Source organism: Neovison vison, chromosome 11, assembly GCF_020171115.1.
Source record: "Neovison vison isolate M4711 chromosome 11, ASM_NN_V1, whole genome shotgun sequence".
NCBI lineage: Eukaryota > Metazoa > Chordata > Mammalia > Carnivora > Mustelidae > Neogale > Neogale vison.
Window position 1 is genome coordinate 138278257 of NC_058101.1, and position 27877 is coordinate 138306133.

Here is a 27877-nt window from a genome sequence, read left to right on the forward strand (position 1 = left end):
TAACAAGTCAGGAAAGGACAAATGTTGGTGAGAATGTGGAGAAAGGAGAATTCTCCTACACTGTTGGTGAGAATGCAAGATGGTGCAGCCACTCTGGAAAACAGTATGGAGGCTCCTCAAAAAGATGAATATAGAGCTTCCCTACAACCCGGCAATCACACTACCAAGTATTTACTCTAAAAATGCAAATGTAGTGATCCAAAGGGGCACATGCACCCCAATGTTTATAGCAGCAATGTCCACAATAGCCAAACTATGGAAAGAGCCTAGATGCCCATTAACAGAAGAATGCATAAAGAAGATGTGAGATACACACACACACATACACAGAGAGAGAGGAATACTATGCAGCCATCAAAAAATGGACTTTTTCCATTTGCAATGACATGGATGGAGCTAGAGGGTATTATGCTAAGCGAAATGAGTCAATAAGAGAGAGACAATTAACATATGATCTCTCTGATACAAGGAATTTAAGTAGCAGGGTGGGTGTTCATTGGGGGTAGGGAGAGAAAAAATGGAACAAGATGGGGATGGGAGGGAGACAAACCATAAGAGACTCTTAATCTCCTGAAACAAACTGAGGGTTGCTGGGGCATGGGGGGCGTAGGGACAGGGTGTCTGGTTATGGACAATGGGGAGGGTATGTGCTATAGTGAGTGCTATGAAATCTGTAAGACTGATAATTCACAGACCTGTACCCCTGGGGCAAATAACACATTATATGTTAATATAAAAAAATTCACATTTAGGGAGAGGCAGGGAGCGGGCCCTGAAATATCTTCAGAAAACTTGGAGACCCTGATTCTAATTCCAGCTTTCCAAAGACTGATATTCTAGCAGAAAAAAAAAAAAAAAGATGAGCGTCATGAGCCTTGTTGAAATATCTTTTACCATTTTATTTAGAAATGTCCATATTGTTTTATTATAAATGAAGGAACAGAGTTTTAGAAAATAGTATCAGGGCGCCTGGGTGGCTCAGTGGGTTAAGCCTCTGCCTTCAGCTCAGGTCATGATCTCAGGGTCCTAGGTAGAGTTCCACAAAAAAAAAAAAAAAAAAGAAAGAAAGAAAGAAAAAGAAAAAGAAAAAGAAAGAAAGAAAGAAAATAGTATCTTCCAAGGTTCAAATGACTAGTAAATAGCAGAGCCAGAACTAAATTGGGCCTATCTATCCCAAACACATTTTCTTTCTCTTCTGTTGCCTCTCAGAATACCAGGAATGTTGTAAATCCTTATTATATGTAAGATGTACTATTATTCCCAGTACAACTGTCTTTATATTTCTCCATTTCTCTGTATTACAGGGAGCAGGCACTGAAGAAAATTGTCTCATTGATATTTTAGCTTCAAGAACAAATGGAGAAATTTTCCAAATGCGAGAAGCCTACTGTTTGCGTAAGGAACTATATTTTACACACATATAAACCTTTTTTTTCAAATAACACACAAAATATTTTACACACATATAAACTTTATATTTTTCAAATAACACACAAAATATTTCAGTTTATGTGTTTTTAAATTTTTTTCTAAGACACTTTTATTTTGAAATATCACTCACTCAAGACCAATTAACTCAGTAAGTTAAATTGATGATTAGGTTATCAAAACTGAAATGATTCTCTAGACAATCAAGTTAAGCAAAGTTTCCCAGGAAAGTACTTGCAAGTTTCTATGAGGTGAGTGTTTATATTAATGCAGGCAAGTTTGTAGCACCGAGCTTCAGGAGCATTTTATTTCTGACCCAGGAGAGACCAGGTATATAGAAAAAACAGAGCAATGGACAATAACCGCTCAGCAAATTCTACGAATATGGGTAACTATTTCACTTTAAATCTCATAGTCACTGTGATCTATCTTAAAATCTGATTTTTACATATTTTAAAATTAGGAAAGTCAACTATCTTCATTTTCAAAAAAGTTTAAAGCCTTACGTGGCTTTGAGTGTGTATTACCTCTCACCGAATGTCAAGAAACTATTCTAGACAGTTAGCCCTGTTGCATTTGAACAAGAACAATGGGAATTTCCCAAAGGGAATGAAGTAAGAACCTTCATATAAAATATTAAAAGGATACAAGGCACTTGGGAAAAGTGCTGGGATGGGTAGCAGTCTATGGAAATAGAATGCAGTATTTCAAATTTTGAGAATTAGAAAACTTGAAATGACTCCCCATGTTGTTTTTCAATTTTGGAATAAAGATAATAGCTTTTTAAGAAAGAAGACTTTTCCTATGTTACTGTTAGGTGTCCACATGACTTTGGTGGAATCTTTAGGAGATTGACTTCATCTGAGTAGAAGGCAGTAAGTGACAGAGGAATGTCAATAGCTTGTATTTCCCACTCACAACTGGGGAAATAATATTAACTTATCCAAAGTATGTTGATATGTGGTTCTTTAGTAAATCTCGCCTTTAACATGGAAGGGTTTTTTTATTTCGTTTTGTTTTGTTTTCCTAGAATACAGCAACAACCTTCAAGAAGACATTTACTCAGAAACCTCAGGACACTTCAGAGATACACTCATGAATCTGGCCCAGGTACGAAATTCAAAAATTCACGTTTTTTTGCATTACTAGGAAAACATATGTTTCATCTTCAAAAACTAGGACAGAAAACTCCAGTTTAACAGTAAATTCTATATAATAATATTTACTGAATACCAGCTAAATACAGAGCGCTGTAATAGAAACTTGTCTTGGATATAGAAACAAATGAATATGAATAATACACCAGTTCTATTCTAAAAAAATCTACTATATATAAGATGATGATAATTACAGAAATATACATAAATAATTATATATTATAAGGATGTTAAAAGATTAAATTATTTTAAAAGATTAGAAATTAGAATTCTATTTTTTAAAACTACTAAAAAGGTAGGGTGCATACTAGCTCCTGAGATCTTAGTATGGCCTAGTACTGTGGGAGGAGAGAACTACAAAATGCTGTAATAGAAATATTCTTAGAAGCATTTTAGAAAAAAAAAAAAAAAAAAAAAAACAGAGATTCGGGGTCCTGGGTGTCTCAGTTGGTTAAGCGTCTGCCTTCAGCTCACATCAGGATCCCAGGGATTGATCCCCACATGGAGCTCCCTGCTCAGCAGGAAGCCTGCTTTTCCCTCTGCCTGCCCCTCCCCCTGCTTGTGCTCTATCTCTCTTTCAAATAAATATAGAAAATCTTAAAAAAAAAAAAACAGAAAATCAAAACTATTAGGTTCTAGCTTTCTGTCTAAAGAACTAATAAATAGAATTTCAGAATTGAACTGACCTATAGACTCCCAAGTGCCAACATGTGATCCTCAGCACTGCCTCTAAAAATTCTGCTGTGCCATACCTTACCCAAAAAGAGCACTACTTTAAATTAAAATTAAAATTGTGACTTGTTTTATTTTTCTGCACTGAAAACATGGTATGTGATTATTTCTATTCAGTTAGTATTTCTTGAAAACATCCCACATATTAGCATTCTAATAATATGTTTAGATATAGTTAACCTTTGTTTTATGCATATTCTTAAATATGACTGTCATCCAATTCAGCAAAGCCATGAAGCAACCTCTTGTGGACTTTGAGAAGTCCATAGCTGGGAAAAATGTCTGAAGAATCAGTTTTTTGGTTTGGTTTTATGTTGTATGAGTGTGTATGTGTGTGTGTGTGTGTGTGTGTGTGTGTGTGTGCGTGTGTAATGAAGAAGCATTTCTAAATCCCCCAAACCTGGGGCACCTGGGTGGCTCAGTTGGTTAAGCATTGCCTTCAGCTCAGGTCATGGTCCCAGGATCCTGGGATGGAGTTCAGTATCAGGCTCCTTGCTCGGCAGGGAACATGCTTCTCCTTCTGCCTGCTGCTCCCCCTGCTTACGGGTTCTTTCTTTCTTTCTGACAAATAAATAAACAATACCTAAATAAATAAATAAATAAATTCCCCAAACTTTTCTCTTTATGTCAAGAACATAAATCAAGTAGTTGGTAGTTACCACAAAATTTCACTAAGAACCATGAGTAGATAGAATTTTATTTAGAAAAGACTTCATTGACTTTAAAGAAAAAAAGAATAAATGATAGCCCTTTAAGGGAATAATGGTGGAAGAGTGATACCTAGAAAGAGAAAGATCAAGAAGAAGAAGGCTAGGCTGAGAAAGCTGCCTGAGGACTGGGGAATCCAGGACTCCACACGTTTAGGTGGAGAATCCAAATCATCAGGTGGAAAACATGGGGTATAACATTGAATGTTCTTTTCTCTGAGCCATTCCAGTATCAATTGTTTCTATGAGTTGCTGGATTTCTTTTAACCTAAACATTTCTATGGCCATTATTGACAAACTCTGAGATGTTCTTCCTCATTCTTTTTCCTCTTCCACTTTATCTGAAGTGGTACGGTGGAGTATATCCTCCCTGAAGGTTGACTCTCTTTTACAGCTCTATTTTAGAAAATTTAGAGATCTAGCAGTCTGTTTGCAGATTGAGTAGCCCACTTTCATTCAGTCTGGATTCATGATGTCCTTGAAAATATCAATCTCTAAGAAACTCAAAGGATTCTAATGTAACCGCTTCCAGGGAATAATGTATACCACTTAGCCATACTCAAACTTCTCTTCTAGACATATTTCTTTGCATCCTTTCACTCTCCCTGACCATACCTCTTGTTTTTCAGTTCCTTGAGAGTCCTCTCAGATAATAAAGATAATCCTATACTTACTGCAGGGTGAGTCTTAAAAAGGTGTTTGCTTTTCAAATCTTCTTCAAATCCCAGCTCACATCGCTTGGGATCAGTGATTTCTGAACTGTTAGAGACACCAAATATCTGGTGTCTTTCTCTCTATTCTCTTTTACTTCTGCTTGCAAACCAGCCAATTATTTGCTGAGCTCATCTCTTTCTGGTAATACATAGCCAAAAGCATAAAGTAATGTCATTTCTCAAACTCCCATGGAGACCAGAACAGGTGCTACTGATCAGATTGTAGCTGTCCTCCAAGAAGTGATTCAGAGACTCAATCTCTTTCCATCTAGTGGCTAATCCCTCTTTCCACCTTCCTTCTAATTTCATCGTGCCTGTCCTCAATCTACAGAAGCAGAAAGATACTGGAGGATTGTTCATGGGAATGTTCATGAGCCTCACTGTGATGTCTATCCCTTTTGCTCACATTTCATTGGCTAGACCATCAGATAACTCCCCTTAATACCAAGCATGGCAGTAAGATGATAGTCCAGTTCTTTGTCCTCAAAGAAGATGAAACAAGTTTGGAGATCAGCTATCAATGTGAAAACAAGACTTTAAAAGCTGCAACCAAAACAGGCCAGTGAACAACAGAAGATGGAAAAATGAAGATACATACAGCAATAAGCAGGAAATCTATGAGGATGATTATTTTGGTCAAAAAATAGAGAATGTCCCAAAGGATAGCAATATATAAACAAAGAAACAAATGAAATGTCCTGCATTATTTATTAAAAGAACTTTAAAAGGTAAATGTCTTTACATTTTTATTCATGCTTTGTGTTTTTTGGCATATCTATATCATGTCACCACTTTAAATGATCTTTAAAAGATCACTGTGTGGAAGTTTCTTGGCCCTACTCCTAATCTTACCTGTAGAATGATAGTGTTTATTATATATATATTATCTATATATTATATAGTATCTATAGTATCTATATATATATAGTATCTATATACTATATATACATTATATATATATATTTATATATCACCTACAATTTTAATCTGAATATATTAGATATATTTTAAATTTCTATATAACTAATCCTATCATGAATAATTAATTCATATGAGATTTTAAAAACTCCATTTTAATCTTTTATTCTTTCTGTTTCGTTCTTGGCCTAGATAAACCATGAATGTGTAAAAAAAAATTAGTCCAATATTTACTTGTATTTGCTTGATTAATTGCTGAGTTGTTCCAACAAGCAAAATTCAAAAGTGCTAGTATGGAAGCTAGTATGGAAGTAATCATTTCTCATGAGACCTCTGACTGAACCTACTCTTCAAAGCCTCCTTCTGCTCCATACAACAAGCAAAATTCAAAAGTGCTAGTATGGAAGCTAGTATGGAAGTAATCGTTTCTCATGAGACCTCTGACTGAACCTACTCTTCAAAGCCTCCTTCTGCTCCATAGGAATTGCCCTTCTCCAAGCCTGTCTTATGTATTTCTATTCTATCTTAGCATATAATGTGGGATGTGTTTACACATCCACCTCTCCCAGTAGCTTTAGTATCCCAATCATGAGAACTATGTCCTATTCAACTTTATAGTCTTAGAACAAGGGTTTGTATATGATACATGGAAATCAAGTCAGATTTTTTTTTAAAGTAAATGCTGCAAAGAGCAAATTATTTTAAAAGTCTGAGTGAATATATAATGGATAAAAGACCTCAACATGAGACAGGAATCCATCAGAATCCTAGAGAAGAACATAGGCAGTAATCTCTTTGACATGAGTCACAGTAACTTTTTTCAAGATATGTCTCCAAAGGCAAAGGAAACAAAAGTGAAAATGAACTTTTGGGATTTCGTCAAGAGTCAATTATCATATGGTTTCACTTATTTGTGGAGCATAACAAATAGCATGGAGGACAAGGGGTGTTAGAGAGGAGAAGGGAGTTGGGGTAAATTGGATGGGGAGGTGAACCACGAGAGACTATGGACTCTGAAAAACAATCTGAGGGGTTTGAAGTGGCAGGGGGGTGGGAGGTTGGGGTACCAGGTGGTGGGTATTATAGAGGGCACGGCTTGCATGGAGCACTGGGTGTGGTGAAAAAATAATGAATACTGTTTTTCTAAAAATAAATAAATTGAAAAAAGAAATTAATTAATTAAAAAAAAAGCTTATGCACAGCAAAAGAAACAGTCAATAAAACAAAGAGGCAACCCATGGAATAGGAGAAGATATATGCAAATGACAGTACAGATCAAGGACTGATATCCAAGATCCATAAAGAACTTCTCAAACACAATACATACAAAACAGATAATCATGTCAAAAAATGGGCAGAAGACATGAACAGACACATCTCCAAAAAAGACATACAAATGGCTAACAGACACATGAAAAAAAGTTCATCATCACTAGCCATTAGGCTAGTGATCAAAACCACATTGAGATTCGCCTTATAACAGTTAGAATGGGAAAAATTAACAAGACAGGAAACAACAAATGTTGGAGTGGTTGTGGAGAAAGGGGAACCCTCTTACACTATTGTTGGGAATGCAAGTTGGTACAGCTACTTTGGAAAACAGTGTGGAGATTCCTCAAAAAGTTGAAAATAGAGCTACTCTATGACACTGTGATTGCACTACTGGGTATTTACCTCCAAAGATACAGATATAGTGAAAAGAAGGGCCAGATGTACCCCAATGTTCATAGCAGCAATGGCCACAGTCACCAAACTGTGGAAAGAATCAAGATGTCCTTCAACAGATGAATGGATAAAGAAGAATGGTCCATATATACAATGGAGTATTATGCCTCCATCAGAAAGGATGAATACTCAACTTTTGTATCAACATGGAAGGGACTAGAAGAGATTATGCTGAGTGAAATAAGTCAAGCAGAGAAAGTCAATTATCATACGGTTTCACTTATTTGTGGAGCGTAAGAAATAACATGGAGGACATGAGGAGATAGGAGAAGTGAGTTGGGGGAAATTGGAGGGGGAGACAAATCATGAGAGACTGTGGACTCTGAGAAACAAACTGAGGGTTTTGGAGGGGAGGGGAGTGGGAGGTTGAGTGAGCGTGGTGTTGGGTATTACGGATGGCACATAGTGTATGGAGCACTGGGTGTGGTGCATAAGCAATGAATTCTGGGACATTGCAAAGAAATTTTTTTTTCCAATTTATTTATTTTCAGAAAAACAGTATTCATGTTTTTCACCACACCCAGTGCTCCATGCAAGCCGTGCCCTCTATAATACCCACCACCTGGTACCCCAACCTCCCACACCTCCGCCACTTCACTCCCCTCAGATTGTTTTTCAGAGTCCATAGTCTCTCATGGTTCACCACCCCTTCCAATTTACCCAAAAGCACATACCCTCCCCAATGTCCATATCCCTACCCCCCTTCTCCCAACCCCCCTCCCCCCAGCAACCCACAGTTTGTTTCGTGAGATTAAGAGTCACTTATGGTTTGTCTCCCTCCCTATCCCATCTTGTTTCATGGATTCTTCTCCTACCCACTTAAGCCCCCATGTTGTATCACTACTTCCTCATATCAGGGAGATCATATGATAGTTGTCTTTCTCCGCTTGACTTATTTCACTAAGCATGATACGCTCTAGTTCCATCCATGTTGTCGCAAATGGCAAGATTTCGTTTCTTTTGATGGCTGCATAGTATTCCATTGTGTATATATACCACTTCTTCTTTATCCATTCATCTGTTGATGGACATCTAGGTTCTTTCCATAGTTTGGCTATTGTGGACATTGCTGCTATAAACATTCGGGTGCACATGCCCCTTTGGATCACTACGATTGTATCTTTAGGGTAAATACCCAGTAGTGCAATTGCTGGGTCATAGGGCAGTTCTATTTTCAACATTTTGAGGAACCTCCATGCTGTTTTCCAGAGTGGCTGCACCAGCTTGCATTCCCACCAACAGTGTAGGAGGGTTCCCCTTTCTCCGCATCCTCGCCAGCATCTGTCATTTCCTGACTTGTTGATTTTAGCCATTCTGACTGGTGTGAGGTGATATCTCATTGTGGTTTTGATTTGTATTTCCCTGATGCCGAGTGAGATGGAACACTTTTTCATGTGTCTGTTGGCCATCTGGATGTCTTCTTTGCAGAAACGTCTGTTCATGTCCTCTGCCCATTTCTTGATTGGATTATTTGTTCTTTGGGTGTTGAGTTTGTTAAGTTCTTTATAGATTTTGGACACTAGTCCTTTATCTGATATGTCGTTTGCAAATATCTTCTCCCATTCTGTCAGTTGTCTTTTGGTTTTGTTAACTGTTTCCTTTGCTGTGCAAAAGCTTTTGATCTTGATGAAATCCCAATAGTTCATTTTTGCCTTTGCTTCCCTTGCTTTTGGTGATGTTCCTAGGAAGATGTTGCTGCGGCTGAGGTCGAAGAGGTTGCTGCCTGTGTTCTCCTCAAGGATTTTGATGGATTCCTTTCTCACATTGAGGTCCTTAATCCATTTTGAGTTTATTTTTGTGTGTGGTGTAAGGAAATGGTCCAGTTTCATTTTTCTGCACGTGGCTGTCCAATTTTTCCAACACCATTTATCGAAGAGGCTGTCTTTTTTCCATTGGACATTCTTTCCTGCTTTGTCAAAGATTAGTTGACCATAGAGTTGAGGGTCTATTTCTGGGCTCTCTATTCTGTTCCATTGATAAGAAATTGAGGAAGACACAAAGAAATGGAAAAATGTTCCATGCTCCTGGATTGGAAGAATAAATATTGTGAAAATGTCTATGCTACCTAAAGCAATCTACACATTTAATGCAATTCCTATCAAAGTACCATCCATCTTTTTCAAAGAAATGGAACAAATAATTTTAAAATTTGTATGGAACCAGAAAAGACCTCGAATAGCCAAAGGGATATTGAAAAAGAAAGCCAAAGTTGGTGGCATCACAATTCCGGACTTCAAGCTCTATTACAAAGCTGTCATCATCAAGACAGCATGGTACTGGCAAAGAAATTTTTAAAAAATAAAATATTTTTTAAAAGTCTGAGTGAATAAAGTTCAATGCTTGCTAAAGTAAGAGGCTTCATCTACAATGGGTTTGTACCAAGGTTCTGGAGAGTGAGCATCATTCGCACATCTGGAGAGGAGGAGGAGGGAAGGTGGTTCAGGGTGAATGGAGAGGTCCTGCATGAGCATACTAGCTGGCTTGAAGGACTCCTGCTGAATAGGAAAAATTTGTCTGATTAAATTGCTGGTTGAGATGCCAGGCTGACAAGGTTCTTGTAAGCAGTAGAGAACCACAGGGACATATTTTTGGTAGCATGTGAGATGATTGGGAAGATTTTATCTATTATCATCTCTGTATAAGCAGGAAAAAAAAATTAAGTTGCATATGTCATGATAATTTACTACAACAAATAGAAAGAAACTTATAGTGAGAGCCTCACGTATGACTTAATTTAAGAAAATCTGACTTATTAAAAATAAAAACTAACTTCCCCTTTTTATCATCTTTAAGTCTTAATTCCATTCTTTTTGAGTTCATATTGATCAAATCAAACAGATATACCCTGAATATATGCTGAAGTGAGACAAGAAACAATGAGAAGTCTCAGCAGGAGACAAAAAAACATGTATTTAGGAAGAAAAAGCTATTAAAAATTCCTCTCTTTTATGATTCAGATTGTCTTACTGGCCATCTTCCAGCAGGAAGCAAAGTTAGAATTCTTGATATTCCGCTAAGATTAAAGAATAAAAAGAAAGAAGGAAGCATTCAGTTTAGGGAAAAAATACAGAATACTGGGTGTGGTGCATAAACAACGAATGCTGGAACACTGAAAAGAAATAAAATAAAATAAAATAAAATAAAATAATGGAAAAAAAAGAATATTCCCCAGCTTTCCAGGAAAATAGACCCACAGCCATATGCTGATTTTTCCCCAAAATTACAAATTCAAGTAATTTTTAAAGATTTTACTTATTTATTTGATGGGGGGGGTACAAAAATAGGGGGATTGAGAGGGAGAAGCAGGATTCTCTGTCAAGCTGAGAGCTCAATGTGGGGCTCAATCCCAGGACCCCGAGATCATGACCTGAGCCGAAGGTAGAAACTTTAGGATTGAGCCCCCCGGGCACCCCTACAAATTCAAATATTTACAGAGATTTCTATTTTTTTAATTCTATAACAAAACAGTTTCTTAAACTTTTCTAAAGTTAAAGTATTGTATTACTACACACAAGAGAGATAAAAATTAAGAATTGTTTCTACCTTGTCTAGAACTAGTGTGTATACAAAAGTAGTTAGAAAGCATCACTATTATTAAAGAATTTTTCCTTTAAGGTGTCAATAGCAGTAAATTACTGCTTCATTTTCCTTCTTTTCTTGTTATGTTATTTTTCTGTCTTCCTCATTCAGGGTGGATTAACATGTCTATCAAACACAGGTGGTATGGTTTCCCTTAATATGTGTCCATTGTGATTAAAAACTTCATTGTACTTCACACCTATTTTGTAAGATTGAATTCAAGAATTAATAAATATATTAGATTGGAACACTAACTCTCCATTCATTGCCAGACAACATGGATTTTAATTTTTTTTTATTCTTATATGTGGTATGGGTGTGTGTGCCCAACTTGTTCTCAGTTTTGAATTAGGAATAAAAATTCCTCAGGAAAACATTGCTGAGAAAGCCAAGTATTAACTGTACCAAATCAAGGAGAGATTGGTAATTTGGACTAATTGGATTTCTTCAAATTGTTCACTTGAAAAAGATGATATAGTACTAAGCAAATCCACTTTCAATTAAATTTAAAATTTTCAGGAGCTCCTGGAGGGCTTAGTTGGTTAAGTGTCTGCCTTCAGCTTGGGTCATGGTCCCAGGGTCCTTGTGATGAGCCCACAATATGCTGAAAGCACCAAAATGCTGAATCATTGTGTCATTACATTAATATTATGCTATGCATTAACTAACTGGAATTTAAACAAAAATTTCTTGAAATTCTCTCAATTTAAAAAGGTCATAATTCTTTAAATTTTCAACAAGTAATGCTACAAAATATAAATTAAAAGAACAATTTCCCAGTCAGAAATTCATATTGGCATAGGCATTGCCTAATAAAGGAAAGCCAACATCCCATTGTAAATCCATAAGTTGAATCCTAATATCAAACAAGTTTTTATTTTCTTAATATCCAAATAGAAAATTATTTCAATTTATTGATGAAAAATATACATTGTCTGGTAGGAAATAAAATGTATTTTATTGGGATAACTTTGTATTCCATTAAAGCTATATCACAGTCCAGTTTCTCTCAAATCCTGCTTCCTTCCTCTCCCTTCCATAAGTGTTTCTCCCAAGCACACTCCATAATAAATAAGACACGTGCTGATCTCCATATCAGAGTCAGCTCTCCAAGGAACCCAAAGGCTATATCCCCACCATGTAGAGACAAGGAGAACCAGGCCTAGAGGGATTATGTTTACATATCTACTGAATGAGAGGGACAATATGAAAACAGGCCTAAGTACTATCACCCCATTGTTTAAATCTAATTTCTATCTTCAGCCCCATTTGACTCCACTCCAGTTCTACTTCTATTTGATAAAATGTCAATGACCAATACCCAAATAACCTCTTAAAATTTCTATACCTCTTAAATAGTTGAGCTATAAATCACTTAGAGGTACTGACATCTCAGAATCAGGATTGCAGTGGATTTTTTTAAAGCAAAGATTCTTATGTTGCAGAAAAAAAAATTTCTGAAAATTAAGAATGACAGAAAATAAGTCATGAGGGAAATAATCAGTGAACAATGTCTTCTCAATGTAATTAGGAAATCAATCTTATTCATAATTGTGGTTCCTTTTCCAGAAATTAAATAATAATGCTTTATTATTGATAAAGTATATATGTGTTTATGCATATTTATATATATAGTAATATTATCAATATAGACATACATATTTTAAAACAATGCACTAATTTATGTTAACATGGTTTTACCTAATTTGGATTATGACTTTATAGTATAAAGTATTATTAATTAATTTTAATTTCTAGAGTTGGAACATTAAATTGTATTTGTGTGTTTAACTTTGAAATAGCTTTTCAATGTAGTATAAGTTTTTCCTTCCAATAGAGAACATCAAAAAATGAGGGTGAATAGAAACCTAGATTTTATAAGAAGCCAAGGAAAAATAATTGTTTACTTAAGGATTAAATACTTATAAAGTTTCATAGTACATTTCTCTTAAAATGTAAAACAAATTTTACAAGTATAAAACAATATGCATTTCATAGAAATTACTTATATTACAATAGAAAAATGGAAGTAAAAAGAGGTATCTTAGTATAATTTCCTCTAATAATAGTCTTTTTGAAGATCAGAAGTCTCATGTTAATCCATACTTCTTATGTATAAATAATTATACATATAATTAAATGTACAATTTCTCTTGGATTTTTTTAATATTTTAAAGATTTCCCATTGACTCCCAACTTCTACATTAATGTTCTTCTGTTTGGAGCTTCTGATTTACCATTTGGATTAGTAAATCTAGAAGGTTGGGAAAAGATAAAAGGTGAGTTAGGGAACTGAAAAGTTTATCATTTTCCCCTCACCACTGTGTGTGGTGTAAATCACTTCAGAGAGAAACTGGCTAGACATTCTACAAAAAGGAAATGGAATTCCTTCCTAAAGGTTGTGCAATTTAGACTGATGGTTCCAGCCAGATAACTGAGGGTTACTTCAGTGTGAACAGATCTCTTCTACCCTGTAGTTGGAATCGTTATTCTCTCTCCCAATCTCTCTATGTCTGTCTTTGTCTTTCTCTTTCTCAATCTACCTTTTTCTCATATAGATGATTTTCCTCTTAGCCATGGTTGTATGTTCTTATATTTGTTATTTACCTTCTTGAGATTCAGATGAGATTTACTTTGTAAATTAAGGAATGTGAACCATTCTTCCCTCAATTCTCTTCCAACACAAATATTCTAAAATTCGATTATTGTAATTACATCCACTACTTCCATCTACATTTATTTGACTCTCAGAATCCAAGTAAAGACAGTAAAGAGTGCTTTAGTAAAAGACAGTAAAAAGTGCTGTGGCTTTCAACTTCTTAACATCATGAAAATCAGGCACATCTCTTTTGTGAATTAATAGAGACCGAGAGAATTGGAGCAAAGGAACCTTAAGATATTCATGAAATGGAAAGTGTTGAAAATTATTGTCATATTTTTCTGGGAGAGAAGATTTTTTACTTAATCTTTAAAGTATTTTCCAAAAGGGATATTTCTAATAAGGAAACAACTCAGCTGGAACACCTTCTTCTTGAAAACTAATGCCAATTATTAAATGGGCTTACAACATTCCATGCTTGCTTTTATTAACTTTTATTACAGGAGATGTAATTACCTGTCAAATAGTAAAAAATTAATCACTTGGAGATTAATTAATGTGCAAATCACACAGGAGATGATAAATGTTCTCAAGGAGGGGGTGGAAATGACCCAACTGAATGCTTACTCATCATAGCCGTTAGGATTTTTCTTACGATGGTTTCTCAAACTTGTACAACGAGACTTCTGGGGATGTTATTGCCATCAGATTTCAGTAATCATCTGTAGTCAACTTACACATTTCAAATATTTTCAGCTAGATTCTCATTTCCTTAACATCTTTTTTTCACAGTTTTATTTTGCCCCAACCCAAATTCTGTACTCATATATACCATTTCTCTGTTACACACACCATGCTGTTATCTTGGGCTTTTTACATAACAGCTTGACTCTGACAGTGGAAAAAGCTAAAACACAAACTTACCTATTCACATTTTTAAATCTACCAGTCTGCTTAAAGTGCTTTTGGTAATTAACTGCACAAAAAAGTAGACAGACAAGCACCACTTCAAGTTCGATGTCAAAACTTACATTTCAAAAATATTTCAGAAACAGAGAACTGCAGAAATTTCTTAAATATTTCTCATAAACTTTGTAAGGGTAGGTGTTTACTTAGCCATGTAGTTTGGTCAGAAATCACTAAGAAAATTTCAATGATCCATAAAATTTTCCTACATCTACTAACTGACCTTTATTATTATTATTTTTTTAATCCAGTGTTGTTAACATACAGTGTTATATTAGTTATATTAGACCTTTTTTTATTATTCTTTTTTAATTCCAGTGTGGTTAACATACAGTGTTATATTAGTTTCAGCTCCACAATATAGTGATTCAACAATTTCATGTATTGACTCAGTACTCATCAAGATAAATGTATTCTTTTTTTTTTCCCAATTTATTTATTTTCAGAAAAACAGTATTCATTATTTTTTCACCACACCCAGTGCTCCATGCAAGCTGTGCCCTCTATAATACCCACCACCTGGTACCCCAACCTCCCACCCCCCCGCCACTTCAAACCCCTCAGACTGTTTTTCAGAGTCCATAGTCTCTCATGGTTCACCTCCCCTTCCAATTTACCCAAATTCCCTACTACTCTCTAACGCCCCTTGTCCTCCATGCTATTGGTTATGCTCCACAAATGAGTGAAACCATATGATAATTGACTCTCTCTGCTTGACTGATTTCACTCAGCATAATCTCTTCCAGTCTTAATCCCCTTCAACTATTTCATACATCCTCCACCGGTAACCATCCATTTGTTCTCTATATTTAAAAGTCTGTTTTTTGGTTTGTCCCTTTTTTTCCCTTTGTTCATTTGTTTTGTTTCTTAAATCCCATGTGTGAGTGGAATTGTGTGGTATTTGTCTTTCTCTGACTGGCTTATTTTGCTTAGCATTATACTCTCTGGCTAGATTCATATCTTTGCAAACAGTAAGATCTCATTCTTTTTATGAATGAGTAATATCCCATTGTGTATATATAGCACATCTTTATTCATTCATTTACTGATGGTCACTTGGACTGCTTCTATAGTTTGGCTATTGTAAATAATGCTGCAATAAGCATAGGAGTGCTTACATCCCTCCAAATTAATGTTTCCATATTCTTTAGCTAAACACCCAGAGTAGTGCAACTAATGGGTCATAGGGTAGCTTTATTTTTAATTTTTTGAGGAACCACTATATTATTTCACAGTGGCTACACCAGTTAGGATTCTTGATGCATTCTCTGCATCAAGGTTTCTTTTTCTCCACATCCTTGCCAACACTTGCTTCTTGAGGGTTTTATTTTAGCCATTCTGACAAGGGTGAGATGATACCTAATTGTGGTTTTGATTTTCCCTGATGATGAGTGATATTGAGTAGTATCTTCTCATGCCTCTGATGGTCATATGGATGTCTTCTTTTGAGAAGTGTCTGTACAGGTCTTCTGCCCATTTTTAAATTGGATTTACATGGGGGTTTTTTGGTGTTAAGTTGTATAAGTTCTTTACATGTCTTGGATGCTAACCTTTCATTGGATGTATCATTTGGAAATATCATCTCCCATTCAGTAGGTTGTCTTTTGGCTTAGTTGGTTGTTTCCTTCAGTGTGCAGAAGCATTTAACTTTGATGTAGTCCCAGTACTTTATTTTTTCTTTCGCTTCCTTGCCTCAGGAGACATATCTAGAAGGATGTTGTTATGACCAATATCAGAAAAATTACTATCTTTGTTCTCTTCTGGAGTGTTTAAGGTTTCAGGTCTCACATTTATGTCCTTAATTCATTTTGAGTGTATTTTTGTTTATGGTGCAAGAAAGCAGTCCAGTTTCATTTTTTTCAAATGCAGCTGTCCAGTTTTCCCAATACCATTTGTTGAAGAGACTGTCTTTTTCTCATTGGATATTCTTTCCTGCTTTGTTGAAGTTTAATTGACCATATAATTGTGAGCTTATCTCTGGACTTTCTATTCTGGTCCATTGATCTATAAAAATCTGTTGTGTTTCTATACACTAATATTGAAGCAGGAGAAAGAAATGAAAACAATGACATTCACAATTGCACAAAAAATAATAAGATACCTAGGAATAAACTTCACCACAGAAGTGAATGACCTGTAGTCTGAAAAAATGTAAAACACTGATGAAAGAGATTGAAGACAACTTAAAGAAATGGGAAGACAGTCCATGCTTATGGAGTGCAAATATCGTTAAAATGTCTACACTACCCAAAGCAATCTACAGATTTAATGGAATGCTTATCAAAATACCAACCACATTTTTCATAGAACTAGAACAAACAATCTTAAAATTTGTGTGGAACCAGAAAAGACCCCAAATAGTGAAAGCACTCTCAAGGAAGAAAAACAAGAGTGGAAGTATCAAAATTCCAGACTTCAAGTTATATTACAAAGCTGTATTAATATAACTGATCTTTGAATTCTGTTATCTAAAAATTATTTCTTTAGCTTTCCTGCATTCATTTAGTATTGATTTAATTAGTATTTGTTAAGTTCCTACAATGTGCCAAGCATGATTCCAGGCAACAGAGAATTGTCAGTGAACAAGAGACAAAGACCTCATCAGTGTTTGAGAAGCTTGCATTCTAATGGGGGAATAGGAAAAATTCAAGAGAAATCTAACAAACAGGTACATTATATAGAATGTTAGAAGGCAGTGAGAAATATGGCAGAGAAGAATAATGGAAATGGACATCTTGGGGCTGGGCATAGTAGGTAGGTTGCAGTATTATATAGAATGGTCGGATAAATCTCATTGAGAAGAGGTTATATGAGCAAACATTTGGAAAGAATGTGTTGACAAATGAGTGATGATGATAGGACATTCCAGGCAAAGGGAAAAGTTATGGGAAAGTTCTAGGATAAGGGAATGGCTGCCAGTTGTGAAGAATAGCAAGAAGGGCAGCTAGTGCCATCTGAGCAAGCCAAGAAAATGTTCTATAATAGTGGCAATGTCAGAAAGGTAACAGGTGATTAAATTTGGTCAAATCTGTAGCCTCGTAAGGATTTTTACTTCTGTTCTGAATGAAATGGGGAGAGGAGAATCATTACTGGATTTTGAGAAAAACAATGATATGATCTTATGCTTTAAAGTGTTCACACTAGATGCAATGTTGAGGAAAAAGTAGGGAGACAGGATAGAAACAAGCCTGTAAGGATGCTACCAGCAAAGAATTTTGTCAATCTTAATTTGGACCCATAGGAGAGCTCTGGCAGTGATGAAAAGTGCCCAGATTCTGCATGTATTTTGAAGGTAGTGTCTATGTTATTTCCTGAGAAATTAGGTGTAGCATATGTAAAAAAGAAGGAATAAAATGTTACTCAATTCTTAAGTCTGAGCAGTAGGAATGATGGAGTTGTCATAAATCGAGTTGTGGAGGTTTATGGATATAAGAGGTTTTTGAGTTCGAGGGAAACCAGGAAATAGATTTTGAACATGTTTTGTCTAATATGTATATTAGAAATCCAAGTGAAGATGTTAGGTTGGCAACTGGAATATATGCACCTGAGATTCAGATGGTAGATCTAAGCTAGTAATGTAAAATTGGATATCATTACAACATAGATGGAATATAAAGCCACAAGAACAGTTAGGATTAACAAGGGAAGGACTGTAGATACCAACAAGAGCAGTACCAAAAACTGAGTACTAAAACTTTCCAGTATTAAGAGATTAAAAAGTAAAGGGGACCAATACACAAGATTGAGAAGGAAGTAGAAGGAAGGAGAATGAGAGTGCAGATTCTAGAAGCCCGGAGATGAAGACATAGCAAGGAGGAGAGTGAGCAATTACATCAAATCCTACTGATGGTCAAATAAGATGAAGACTATGAATTACCATGATAAGTTTATGTTATTAAAGAAATGGCATATAACCATGGAAGATATAGCATATTTATTGCTTTTAGTCATTTGTTGCTTGAGCAAATTAAAACCATAAGGGACTGACCAAAGGATATTATCTGAAAATATTGAATTCTTTAGGCTAAGGGGAGAGTATAATAACCAAATCTCAGGCCAGAAATGGTACTGAAATTTAAAAATCTGTATCAACTTTTCCTTCGCTGGACACCTCTAAATGATACATAACTTCCAAGTTATGATTAAACATATTAACTTTTCCAGGGCTACATTTACTTAGAAAAGTTTGTAGTTTATTTATTTCTCTATGAATAAGTTGATCTTTCTCATATGCTTCCAGCCTTGGGTTAGCAAGGGAAAAATCCTAGTATTTAATTTAATATAGCAAATTTAATTCATACAATACTTTGAAATAGGTAAGGTGATGCCGCCAGCTTTATTTTTGTTTTTCAACATTTCCTTAGCGATTTGGGGTCTCTTCTGATTCCATACAAATTTTTGGATTATTTGCTCCAGCTCTTTGAAGAATGCCGGTGGAATTTTGATCGGAATGGCATTAAAAGTATAGATTGCTCTAGGCAGTATAGACATTTTAACAATGTTTATTCTTCCGATCGAAGAACATGGAATGGTCTTCCATCTATTTGTGTCTTCTTCAATTTCTTTCATGAGTGTTCTGTAGTTCCTCAAGTACAGATCCTTTACCTCTTTAGTTAGGTTTATTCTTAGGTATCTTATGGTTCTTGGTGCTATAGTAAATGGAATCGATTCTCTAATTTCCCTTTCTGTATTTTCATTGTTAGTGTATAAGAAAGCCACTGATTTCTGCACATTGACTTTGTATCCTGCCACGTTGCTGAATTCTGTATGAATTCTAGTAGTTTGGGGGTGGAGTCTTTTGGGTTTCCCATATAAAGAATCATGTCATCTGCGAAGAGAGAGAGTTTGACTTCTTCATTACCAATTTGGATACCTTTTATTTCTCTCTGTTGTCTGATTGCTGTTGCTAGGACTTCTAATACTATGTTGAACAAGAGTGGTGAAAGTGGGCATCCTTGTCTTGTTCCTGATCTCAATGGGAAGGCTGCAAGCTTTTTCCCATTGAGGATGATATTTGCTGTGGGTCTTTCATAGATAAATTTGATGAGGTTCAGGAATGTTCCTCTATCCCTATACTTTGAAGCGTTTTAATCAGGAACAGATGCTGGATTTTGTCAAATGCTTTTTCTGCATCAATTGAGAGGACCATGTGGTTCTTCTCTCTTCTCATATTAATTTGTTCTATCACATTGATTGATTTGCGAATGTTGAACCATCCTTGTAGCCCAGGGATGAATCCCACCTGATCATGGTGGATAATCTTTTTAATGTGCTGTTGGATCCTGTTGACTAGGATCTTGTTGAGAATCTTAGCATCCATATTCATCAGTGATATATGGGTTGAAATTCTCCTTTTTGGTAGGGTCCTTGCCTGGTTTGGGGATCAGGGTAATGCTGGCTTCATAGAAAGAGTCTGGAAGTTTTCCTTGCTTCAATTTTTTGAAACAGCTTCAGGAGAATAGGTGTTATTTCTTCTTTGAAAGTTTGGTAGAATTCCCCCAGGGAATCTGTCAGGTCCTGGGCTCTTGTTTTTTGGGAGGTTTTTGATCACTGCTTCAATCTCGTTACTAGATATCGGTCTATTTAGGTTGTCGATTTCTTCCTGGTTCAATTTTGGTAGTTTATAGTTTTCCAGGAATGCATCCATTTCATCTAGGTTGCTAAGCTTATTGGCATATAACTGTTGATAATAACCTCTGATGATTGTTTCTACTTCCTTGGTGTTAGTTGTGATCTCTCCCTTTTCATTCATAATTTTATGAATTTGGGCTTTCTCTCTTTTCTTTTGGATTAGTGTGGCCAATGGTTTATCAATCTTATTGATTCTTTCAAAAAACCAGCTTCTAGTTTCATTGATACGTTCTACTGTATCTCTGGTTTCTACCTCATTGATCTCAGCTCTAATCTTGATGATTTCCCTTCTTATGTGTGGAGTTGGTTTGATTTGTTGTTGATTCTCCAGTTCTTTAAGGTGTAGAGACAGCTGGTGTGTCCTGGATTTTTCAATTTTTTTGAGGGAGGCTTGGATGGCTATGTATTTCCCCCTTAGGACCGCCTTTGCTGTATCCCATAGGTTTTGGACCGAAGTGTCTTCATTCTCATTGGTTTCCATGAATTGTTTCAGTTCTTCTTTGATCTCCTGGTTGATTCAAGCATTCTTAAGCAAGGTGGTCTTTAGCTTCCAGGTGTTTGAGTTCCTTCGGAACTTTTCCTTGTAATTGAGCTCCAGTTTCAAAGCATTGTGATCTGAGAATATGCAGGGAATAATCTCAGTTTTTTGGTATCGGTTGAGTCCTGATTTGTGACCCAGTATGTGGTCTATTCTGGAGAAGGTTCCGTGTGCACTTGAGAAGAATGAGCATTCTGTTGTTTTAGGGTGGAATGTTCTGTATATATCTATGAGGTCCATCTGGTCTGGTCCAATGTGTCATTCAATGCTCTTGTTTCTTTATTGATTTTCTGCTTCGATGATCTGTCTAATTCTGAAAGAGGCATGTTAAGATCTCCTACGATTAGTGTATTCATATCAATATGACTCTTTATCTTGATTAACAGTTTTCTTAAGTAATTGGCTGCTCCCATATTGGGAGCATAGATATTTACAATTGTTAGATCATCTTGGTGGATAGTCCCTTTAAGGATTATGTAGTGTCCTTCTGTATCTCTGACTACAGTCTTTAGTTTGAAGTCTAATTTATCTGATATGAGAATCGCTACCCCAGCCTTCTTTTGAGTTCCATTGGCATGAAAGATGCTTCTCCATCCCTTCACTTTCAGTCTGCGTGTATCTTTAGGTTCAAAATGGGTCTCTTGTAGACAGCATATGGATGGGTCCTGTCGTTTTACCCAATATGCAACCCTGTGCTGTTTTATGGGTGCATTTAGGCCATTCACATTGAGAGTGATTATTGATAGATACGTTTTTATTGACATCGAGTTACCTTTGAAGTCTTTCTTTCTGTAGACTGTCTCTATATTTCTGTTCAATGCTATTCTTGGGATTTTTCCTCTTTTATAGAACCCCCCTTAATATTTCCTGCAGTGCCGGCTTGGTGGTTGCATAGTCTTTTAAGCCTTGCCGGTCTTGAAAACTCTTTATCTCTCCATCCATTTTTAATGTCAGTCTTGCTGGATAAAGTATTCTTGGCTGCATGTTCTTCTCATTTAGTGCCCTGAATATATCTTGCCAGCCTCTTCTGGCTTGCCAGGTCTCTGTGGACAGGTCTGATGTTATTCTGATGGGCTTTCCTCTGTAAGTAAGGAGCCTCTTTGCCCTGGCGGCTTTCAAGAGATTGTACCTACAATTATAATTCCTCAATTTGACTATCAGGTGTCGTGATTTTTTTTGGAGTGTATAATCTTGGGTGGAGACCGTTCAGCCTCTAGTACATGAACGCTGGTTTCATTCGCGAGATTCGGAAAATTTTCATGAAGGACTTGTTCCACGATATCTTCTAGACTTCTTTCTTTCTCCTCCCCTTCAGGGATTCCAATAATTCTGACGTTGGAACGCTTCATGGCATCATTTATTTCCCTGATTCTGCTTTCGTGGGATCTAAGCTGTTTGTTCCAGGCTTCCTCCTGATCCTTTCTCTCTATCTGTTTGTCTTCCAGATCACTAATTCTATCTTCTGTCTCAGTTACCCTAGCTTTGAGAGAGTTTAGATTAGATTGGAACTCATTGAGAGCATTGTGGACCTCCTCCCTGGTAGCTTTAAGCTCCGCCCTAACATTATGAACATCCTGTCTGGTCGCTTTCAATTCGGCCCTAATCAATTCTGTTTGGTCATCCATGGCTTTCTTCAACCTAGCTATTGCCTGGATAATTGTTAGCCTGAATTCTCTTTCCGACATATTGTCTATGTTGATAGCCGTTAGCTCTGTTGCAGAAGGTCCATCCTCTGTATTTTTCTTCTGTTGGGCATTCCTCCTCCTAGTCATTTTGGTGGGAGATGACTGAACAGATGTAGCTGGATGTATCAACTCTGGTGCAGTCAAGGTGCACCCTGGAACACTTCTGAGCAATCAGGATTCCCCACCCAAATGAGAGACTAAAGAAAAGAAAAAGAAAAAGAAAAAAAAGGAGAGGAAGAAAAAGAAAAAGAAAAAGAAAAAAAGAGAGAGAGAGAGAGACAGGAAAGAAAGGGAAGATGAAAAAGAAGGTTCAGCCCAGATGGGCCCCAAGGTAAGATTTATGAAGTAGACAAACAAAAAGAGATAAAAAGACTGATACAAGTATATGGCAAGAGAAAAATATATATATATATATATATGCAAATAAAGAAAGAACCTCGTCAAAAAGAACCACAAGTGTAAAATTTATATGCTATCAGGACAAACACAAAAAACACAGAAACATTGGTGGAAGAAGATGGGAGAGTTCTTATAAATTCTCAGTGTGTGCGAGGAAGGTTGTTTTGATTCTTCCTGGATGTATCTTGATATCTTTGTTAAAGGACTCAACTTTCCTAAGATAAAGGGGATTAAAAATTGGTTTACCTATAGGGGTAGTATTGATTGGGGAAAGGGGATTACTTTGAAGTTAACTCTATATGAATATTAGAGGATAAAAATAAAAAGGAATATACTAGATAAATTAAACTAAAATTTTTAAAAAAGGAATTCCAAAAATAATAATGCAAAAGAAAAACATAGGTGTATGTATCAAAAAGTTCAGGTTAGAAAGATATTATGGAATTTGATGTACTGTACAGCTCGCTGTGATGGTAAATAGGTTAAAAAAATTACCTATATGTAAAAAAATATATATATATGAACCGGAATAGTGGAAACAAGTGAACAATACAAGTTTTCCTATGAAGTAGTGGTGGTTCTCTTGTAGTCCTTTTTTTTTTTCTTGGTTTGTTTTCTGGGGGAGGGGCCTGCCACGTGGGTTGTCAGTCAATGATGTTTCCTGAGTTGAGTCCTCCCCGCCCCCCTCAAGGGGGTGGGCTCTGGGGAAACTGGTTTTTTTCAGGCTTTTGTTCTCTGGCAGTTTTTATGCTTGTTCACTTTTTTTCCTCTCACCTTGACCGCCTTTGATGGTTTTTGTAGTATTAGAAGAAATCAAACTGTACCCTGATCTCCCTCTCAGAGAGAAGCCTCAGTCTGGGTGCAGAAGCTGAATAAATTTCCCCTTGGCCGCTGGCAGAGCAGGTTCCAAGTTGCAGACCCTGGGGGCGCAGGATCTTTTGCTGGTACCCAAAGCCAAGGCAGTGGCGGCTGTCTGGGAGCTCCCGGCCGCCAGAGAGGTTCCAAGCAGCGATCGCACACTGAGATTTTGCCGCTGGCCCCGGGCTGGGAGTGCCCGGCTTGCGCGCACCTCTTTTCAGAGGCGGCTGTGGGTCGGGCGCGCGTCTGGGGCACTGAGAAAGGGGCGCTGGTCTGTAAGCCCCAGGCTGGGCTTTTGCGCGCCTCTGTCTGCATGGTCCTAAACAACTCCATCTGTCAAGCTTCCCAACCAGGTTCTAGCTAACTTGCAAGTTCGTCTGTTAGGAACAGATAAGAAATTTGGGGCCTATTAATGCTACTTAGGGATTGAGATCAATTCAAGAGAGTTGTATTTAGGACTTCCCTCTGCTTGATCTTGCTATATCACTGAGTTCCTAGCAATGTGGTTATTTCAAGTGTCCAAAAGATGATAGGATCAGAAGCCACTGTATTCTCAATGTTCTCTCAGCATAGTTAAAAGGGAAAGAAATAGGAAGAGAAGGAAAAAGAGAAAGAAAGAGAAAAAAGGAGAGAGGGAGGGAGGAGAAAAAATAAAGAAGAAGAAGAGAAAGACAAGAAGAGAAGAGAAGAGAAGAGAAGGGAAGGGAAGGGAAGGGAAGGGAAGGGAAGGGAAAAGAAAAAGCCTTCCCTCCAGATCTCAAGCCAAGGGCAATAGTAAATGAATGGTCTAATCACATGTCTCTTTGACCTCTTCCCCCCCAGACCGTATAGTCATAATCCTTGGAGATCAGAAGCTCCTACACTGGCTAGCCCTCCTTCCCTCCTGTTTGTAATGGAATCTCTAATCAACTTGGCCATATTTATTCTTTATATGATAAATGGATGGGAGTTGTGGTCATGATACAAATTTGTAAAATATTCTTACTCCACAAAATCTGGATTTCATTATTATTTTGTTGCATGTATCCTATTTGACAAGTCAGAGACTGAATGTTAACTCATTCTTTCTCTCTGCATTTTCACTCCAACAACGTTAAATCCAATAGTACTACCCACTGCCAGGCCTTGGATGATGTCCAGTTTGATGGGAAGAAGATACTGCACAGAGAGTCATAAGAGTAAAAACACTTCAATGCCTTTGAAAGATTACCACTGGTGCAAAGAAAAGATAAAACCCACATTTTTAAAAAGGACCTATGTTTCATATAATATTCAACAAATGTAGACTAATTTCAAATAATGATAAAATTTTTTAAGAAATTACCAATGTTTTTGGTGATTCAAAGATTTTTGTCCAAATAATCCTATATGGGTTGTTAATTAAGAAAATTTACAAGGGAAAACCTGTGCTTATTTTACAGGGAACCAGAGAGGAAGGATATACAGACCCTGCTATGGCTGCTCAGGATGCAATGGTAACTAGAACCAGACCTCAAAGTGACTATGAAAAACCTTTGCTAAAATGGTCTGTGGTGGTTATGGGGCTGCTTCCTAGCAATATGATGTTTCAGGTCCTGTGGGAAGCCTGTCAGCAGAAGACAGGGGAACACAAAACCATGCTGCAAATGGTCCTGTGCAACAAAAGCTATCAACAACTGTGGCTTGGTAATTATTAATCAGGTTTCTTTTCAGCTACTTAACTGATAGTTTAATAGAAAGCAAGTAGTTAACTAAAAGGGGAAAAAAGGGAAATGTTACATATAGAGGAAAGTCCGTGATCACAAAGGTACTTATTTTGAATTATATTTATACAGAATGTCTTACCTAATGATATTACTAAGGAATAAATTTTTCTTATAATTTTATTTTTTCCAAAAATTGAATTATGTAAACTTTAAATATTGAATCTTTCAAAATCATCTGTTTCTGATGGAGAACTTACCCAAATAGATTAGCTACTTTATATTAGGCCTATTAGATGTTTTCTTGAAGAGAATATAGTAAACATGGTTTAACTAGTTCATTACAAGTCAAGGAGATTATCATTAATGTCATGATTTATGTGAAGCCATCATATTTGTCTTAGAGGTGCACTCACATTAGTTTGTATATTGTTTGGCTTCTATACTTTTCTGTTTCTTTTAGTTAAAAAATTGTTTTATGTTTTTTTCTACATATATAAAACACTATAAAAATTGTGAAAGATAGCCTACTCCAACTCAACCTGTACTCCTATACTTTATTTACTTTCATTATGTGTAACAAGCTAACCAATATTTATATTTTAAAATCATAATATGCACAAAATCTCCTTTGAATTATATCAATTTGTTGAAGTTTTCCAGGAATTTCAAAATATTTCTGGGCAAGACATAGTAGATGCCATTAATGAATGCTATGATGGATACTTCCAAGAGTTGCTAGTTGCAATTGGTAAGTAATGATTTATTTGGTGTACAGCAGACCTTGGATTCCACAATAAGTGCTGATTAGCTCTGATTGAATTAAACATGCATAACTCTGCTCTTCATTGAGTTACTTTCCCTGAATTTAATTATTTAGGGAAGATGTTAACTCTATAGAGGAAAAGTACATTAGCTACTCATACAGTGCACTAAACTGGCAATGTGATGACTTTAATGAACTAATACCCTTCCCTAATAGCTGGTTCAACTTTCATACTGGGAAACATTGAAATCTCACTCTCTCAGGTAACTGGGATCTCATACCTTTGAACTCATTTATATGTAGTGATTTCCATTCCCTTGTTAAAAAGCAGATAAATGTTAGAAATCTGGCTTCCTTTTCTCCAAGTGGAAGAGTCTTTTTTTCATCATCTTTAATATTTTGCCTTTAGGAGTAAGTTCTACCACAAACAAAAATTTACCAAGTTGTTACTCAGTAGTGATTTCTCCAGGCTATTGTGAAAGGGACATACTTCCATATCTTTCCTAAGAAAAGATATCTTCCCATAGAGAGGAAAACAGTGGCAGTTATCCATAATAACTACTATGAAACCACTATGCTGTACCTTGTTCTGTGCTGTGACTTGACAGCATACATTGTAGGAACTACAAATGAAATGTCTTTGTGAAATGTCCCCATAAAGAATACACATCAAGTAACCATTTACATTTGTTGAATAAATGTATATTATGATTTCCCATTCCTAGAATGGCACAAACATACATGGGCATTTGAGATGGCAAGGAACACAATTTTTATACTTTAGCTTCTAAAGGAGTTTCAAGCTAGGGTTCCATTAAAAAGGTTTGGTGGGGTCTATGAAATCCTTAAAATAGTATAAAATATATGAGTATGTGTGTGTTTTTCTGAGAATATGAGACATTTGTTTTGGCTAATTTTCAAAATAGTTCAATAACATATCACATTGCAACTCATTTAACAAGGCCAAGGAGGTTAATTGACTACTTCAAAGCCCATCAACTAAAGAGCAACAAAGTTATGACTAGAACCCATGTCATTTGAATTCCAAGATTGCTCTCTTTCCACTATATACCATACCACAAACAAAGCAGTAGGTAAGAGGAAATAGTGGACATGAGAAATAGCAGAAAACAATTTAACTGATTCATTCATTTATTCAATAAACATTTCTTGAGTCATCCACTATTGTGGCCATTGATTTAGGCTGTGCGAATGGAACAGTAAAACAACAACAAAAGCAACAACAAAATCTCTTTCTCCTGAAAGTGTCCACATTCTAGCAGAGACTCAAGAGTGTTCTATGAATTTCACAGTTATAAATAAATGTAAAAGATGAAGGCATGATCTTACAACCTAAAATTATTATTTGAACTATAGAGAAAATACTGTTGTGATGACTTTATTTTGCTCAGAAGTTATAGCCTCACATATGTTACTCATTTGTTTATTAATTTATTTACTTATTCAAATAAACATTATTGAATGTCAATAATAATCAAATGACCTCCATTAAGGACAACTGTTCACTAGGCTCTAAATGGTTCTAATGTCATAATGGTTTTGATTAGATGACTCCTAACTCCAGGCCCCTCCAGGCCTAACTCCAGTTAGTACTCCCAGCCCCTTATCACCCATCCAGGTTTTTGTTTGTTTGTTTGTTTGTTTGTTTCTTTTTAAGAGATCTCAGACTTGGGACGCCTGGGCTGTTCAACTGGTTGAGCATGTGACTCTTGGTTTTGGCTCAGGTCATGATCTCAGGGTCAGAGATTCAGTCCCATGGGGCAGGCTCCACAC

At 36.3% G+C, this 27877-nt stretch overlaps 1 protein-coding gene across 1 annotated transcript in view; it reads left to right on the top strand.

Annotated features, from left to right (window-relative positions):
• ANXA10 (annexin A10) overlaps positions 1 to 27877 on the top strand; it is a 78934-nt gene that overhangs the window by 44268 nt on the left and 6789 nt on the right. The window contains exons 5-9 of the mRNA XM_044225970.1: positions 1305 to 1395; positions 2459 to 2538; positions 25057 to 25110; positions 25207 to 25300; positions 25973 to 26068. Coding sequence (XP_044081905.1) covers positions 1305 to 1395; positions 2459 to 2538; positions 25057 to 25110; positions 25207 to 25300; positions 25973 to 26068 — 415 coding nt within the window. The remainder of the gene's footprint in view (positions 1 to 1304; positions 1396 to 2458; positions 2539 to 25056; positions 25111 to 25206; positions 25301 to 25972; positions 26069 to 27877) is intronic.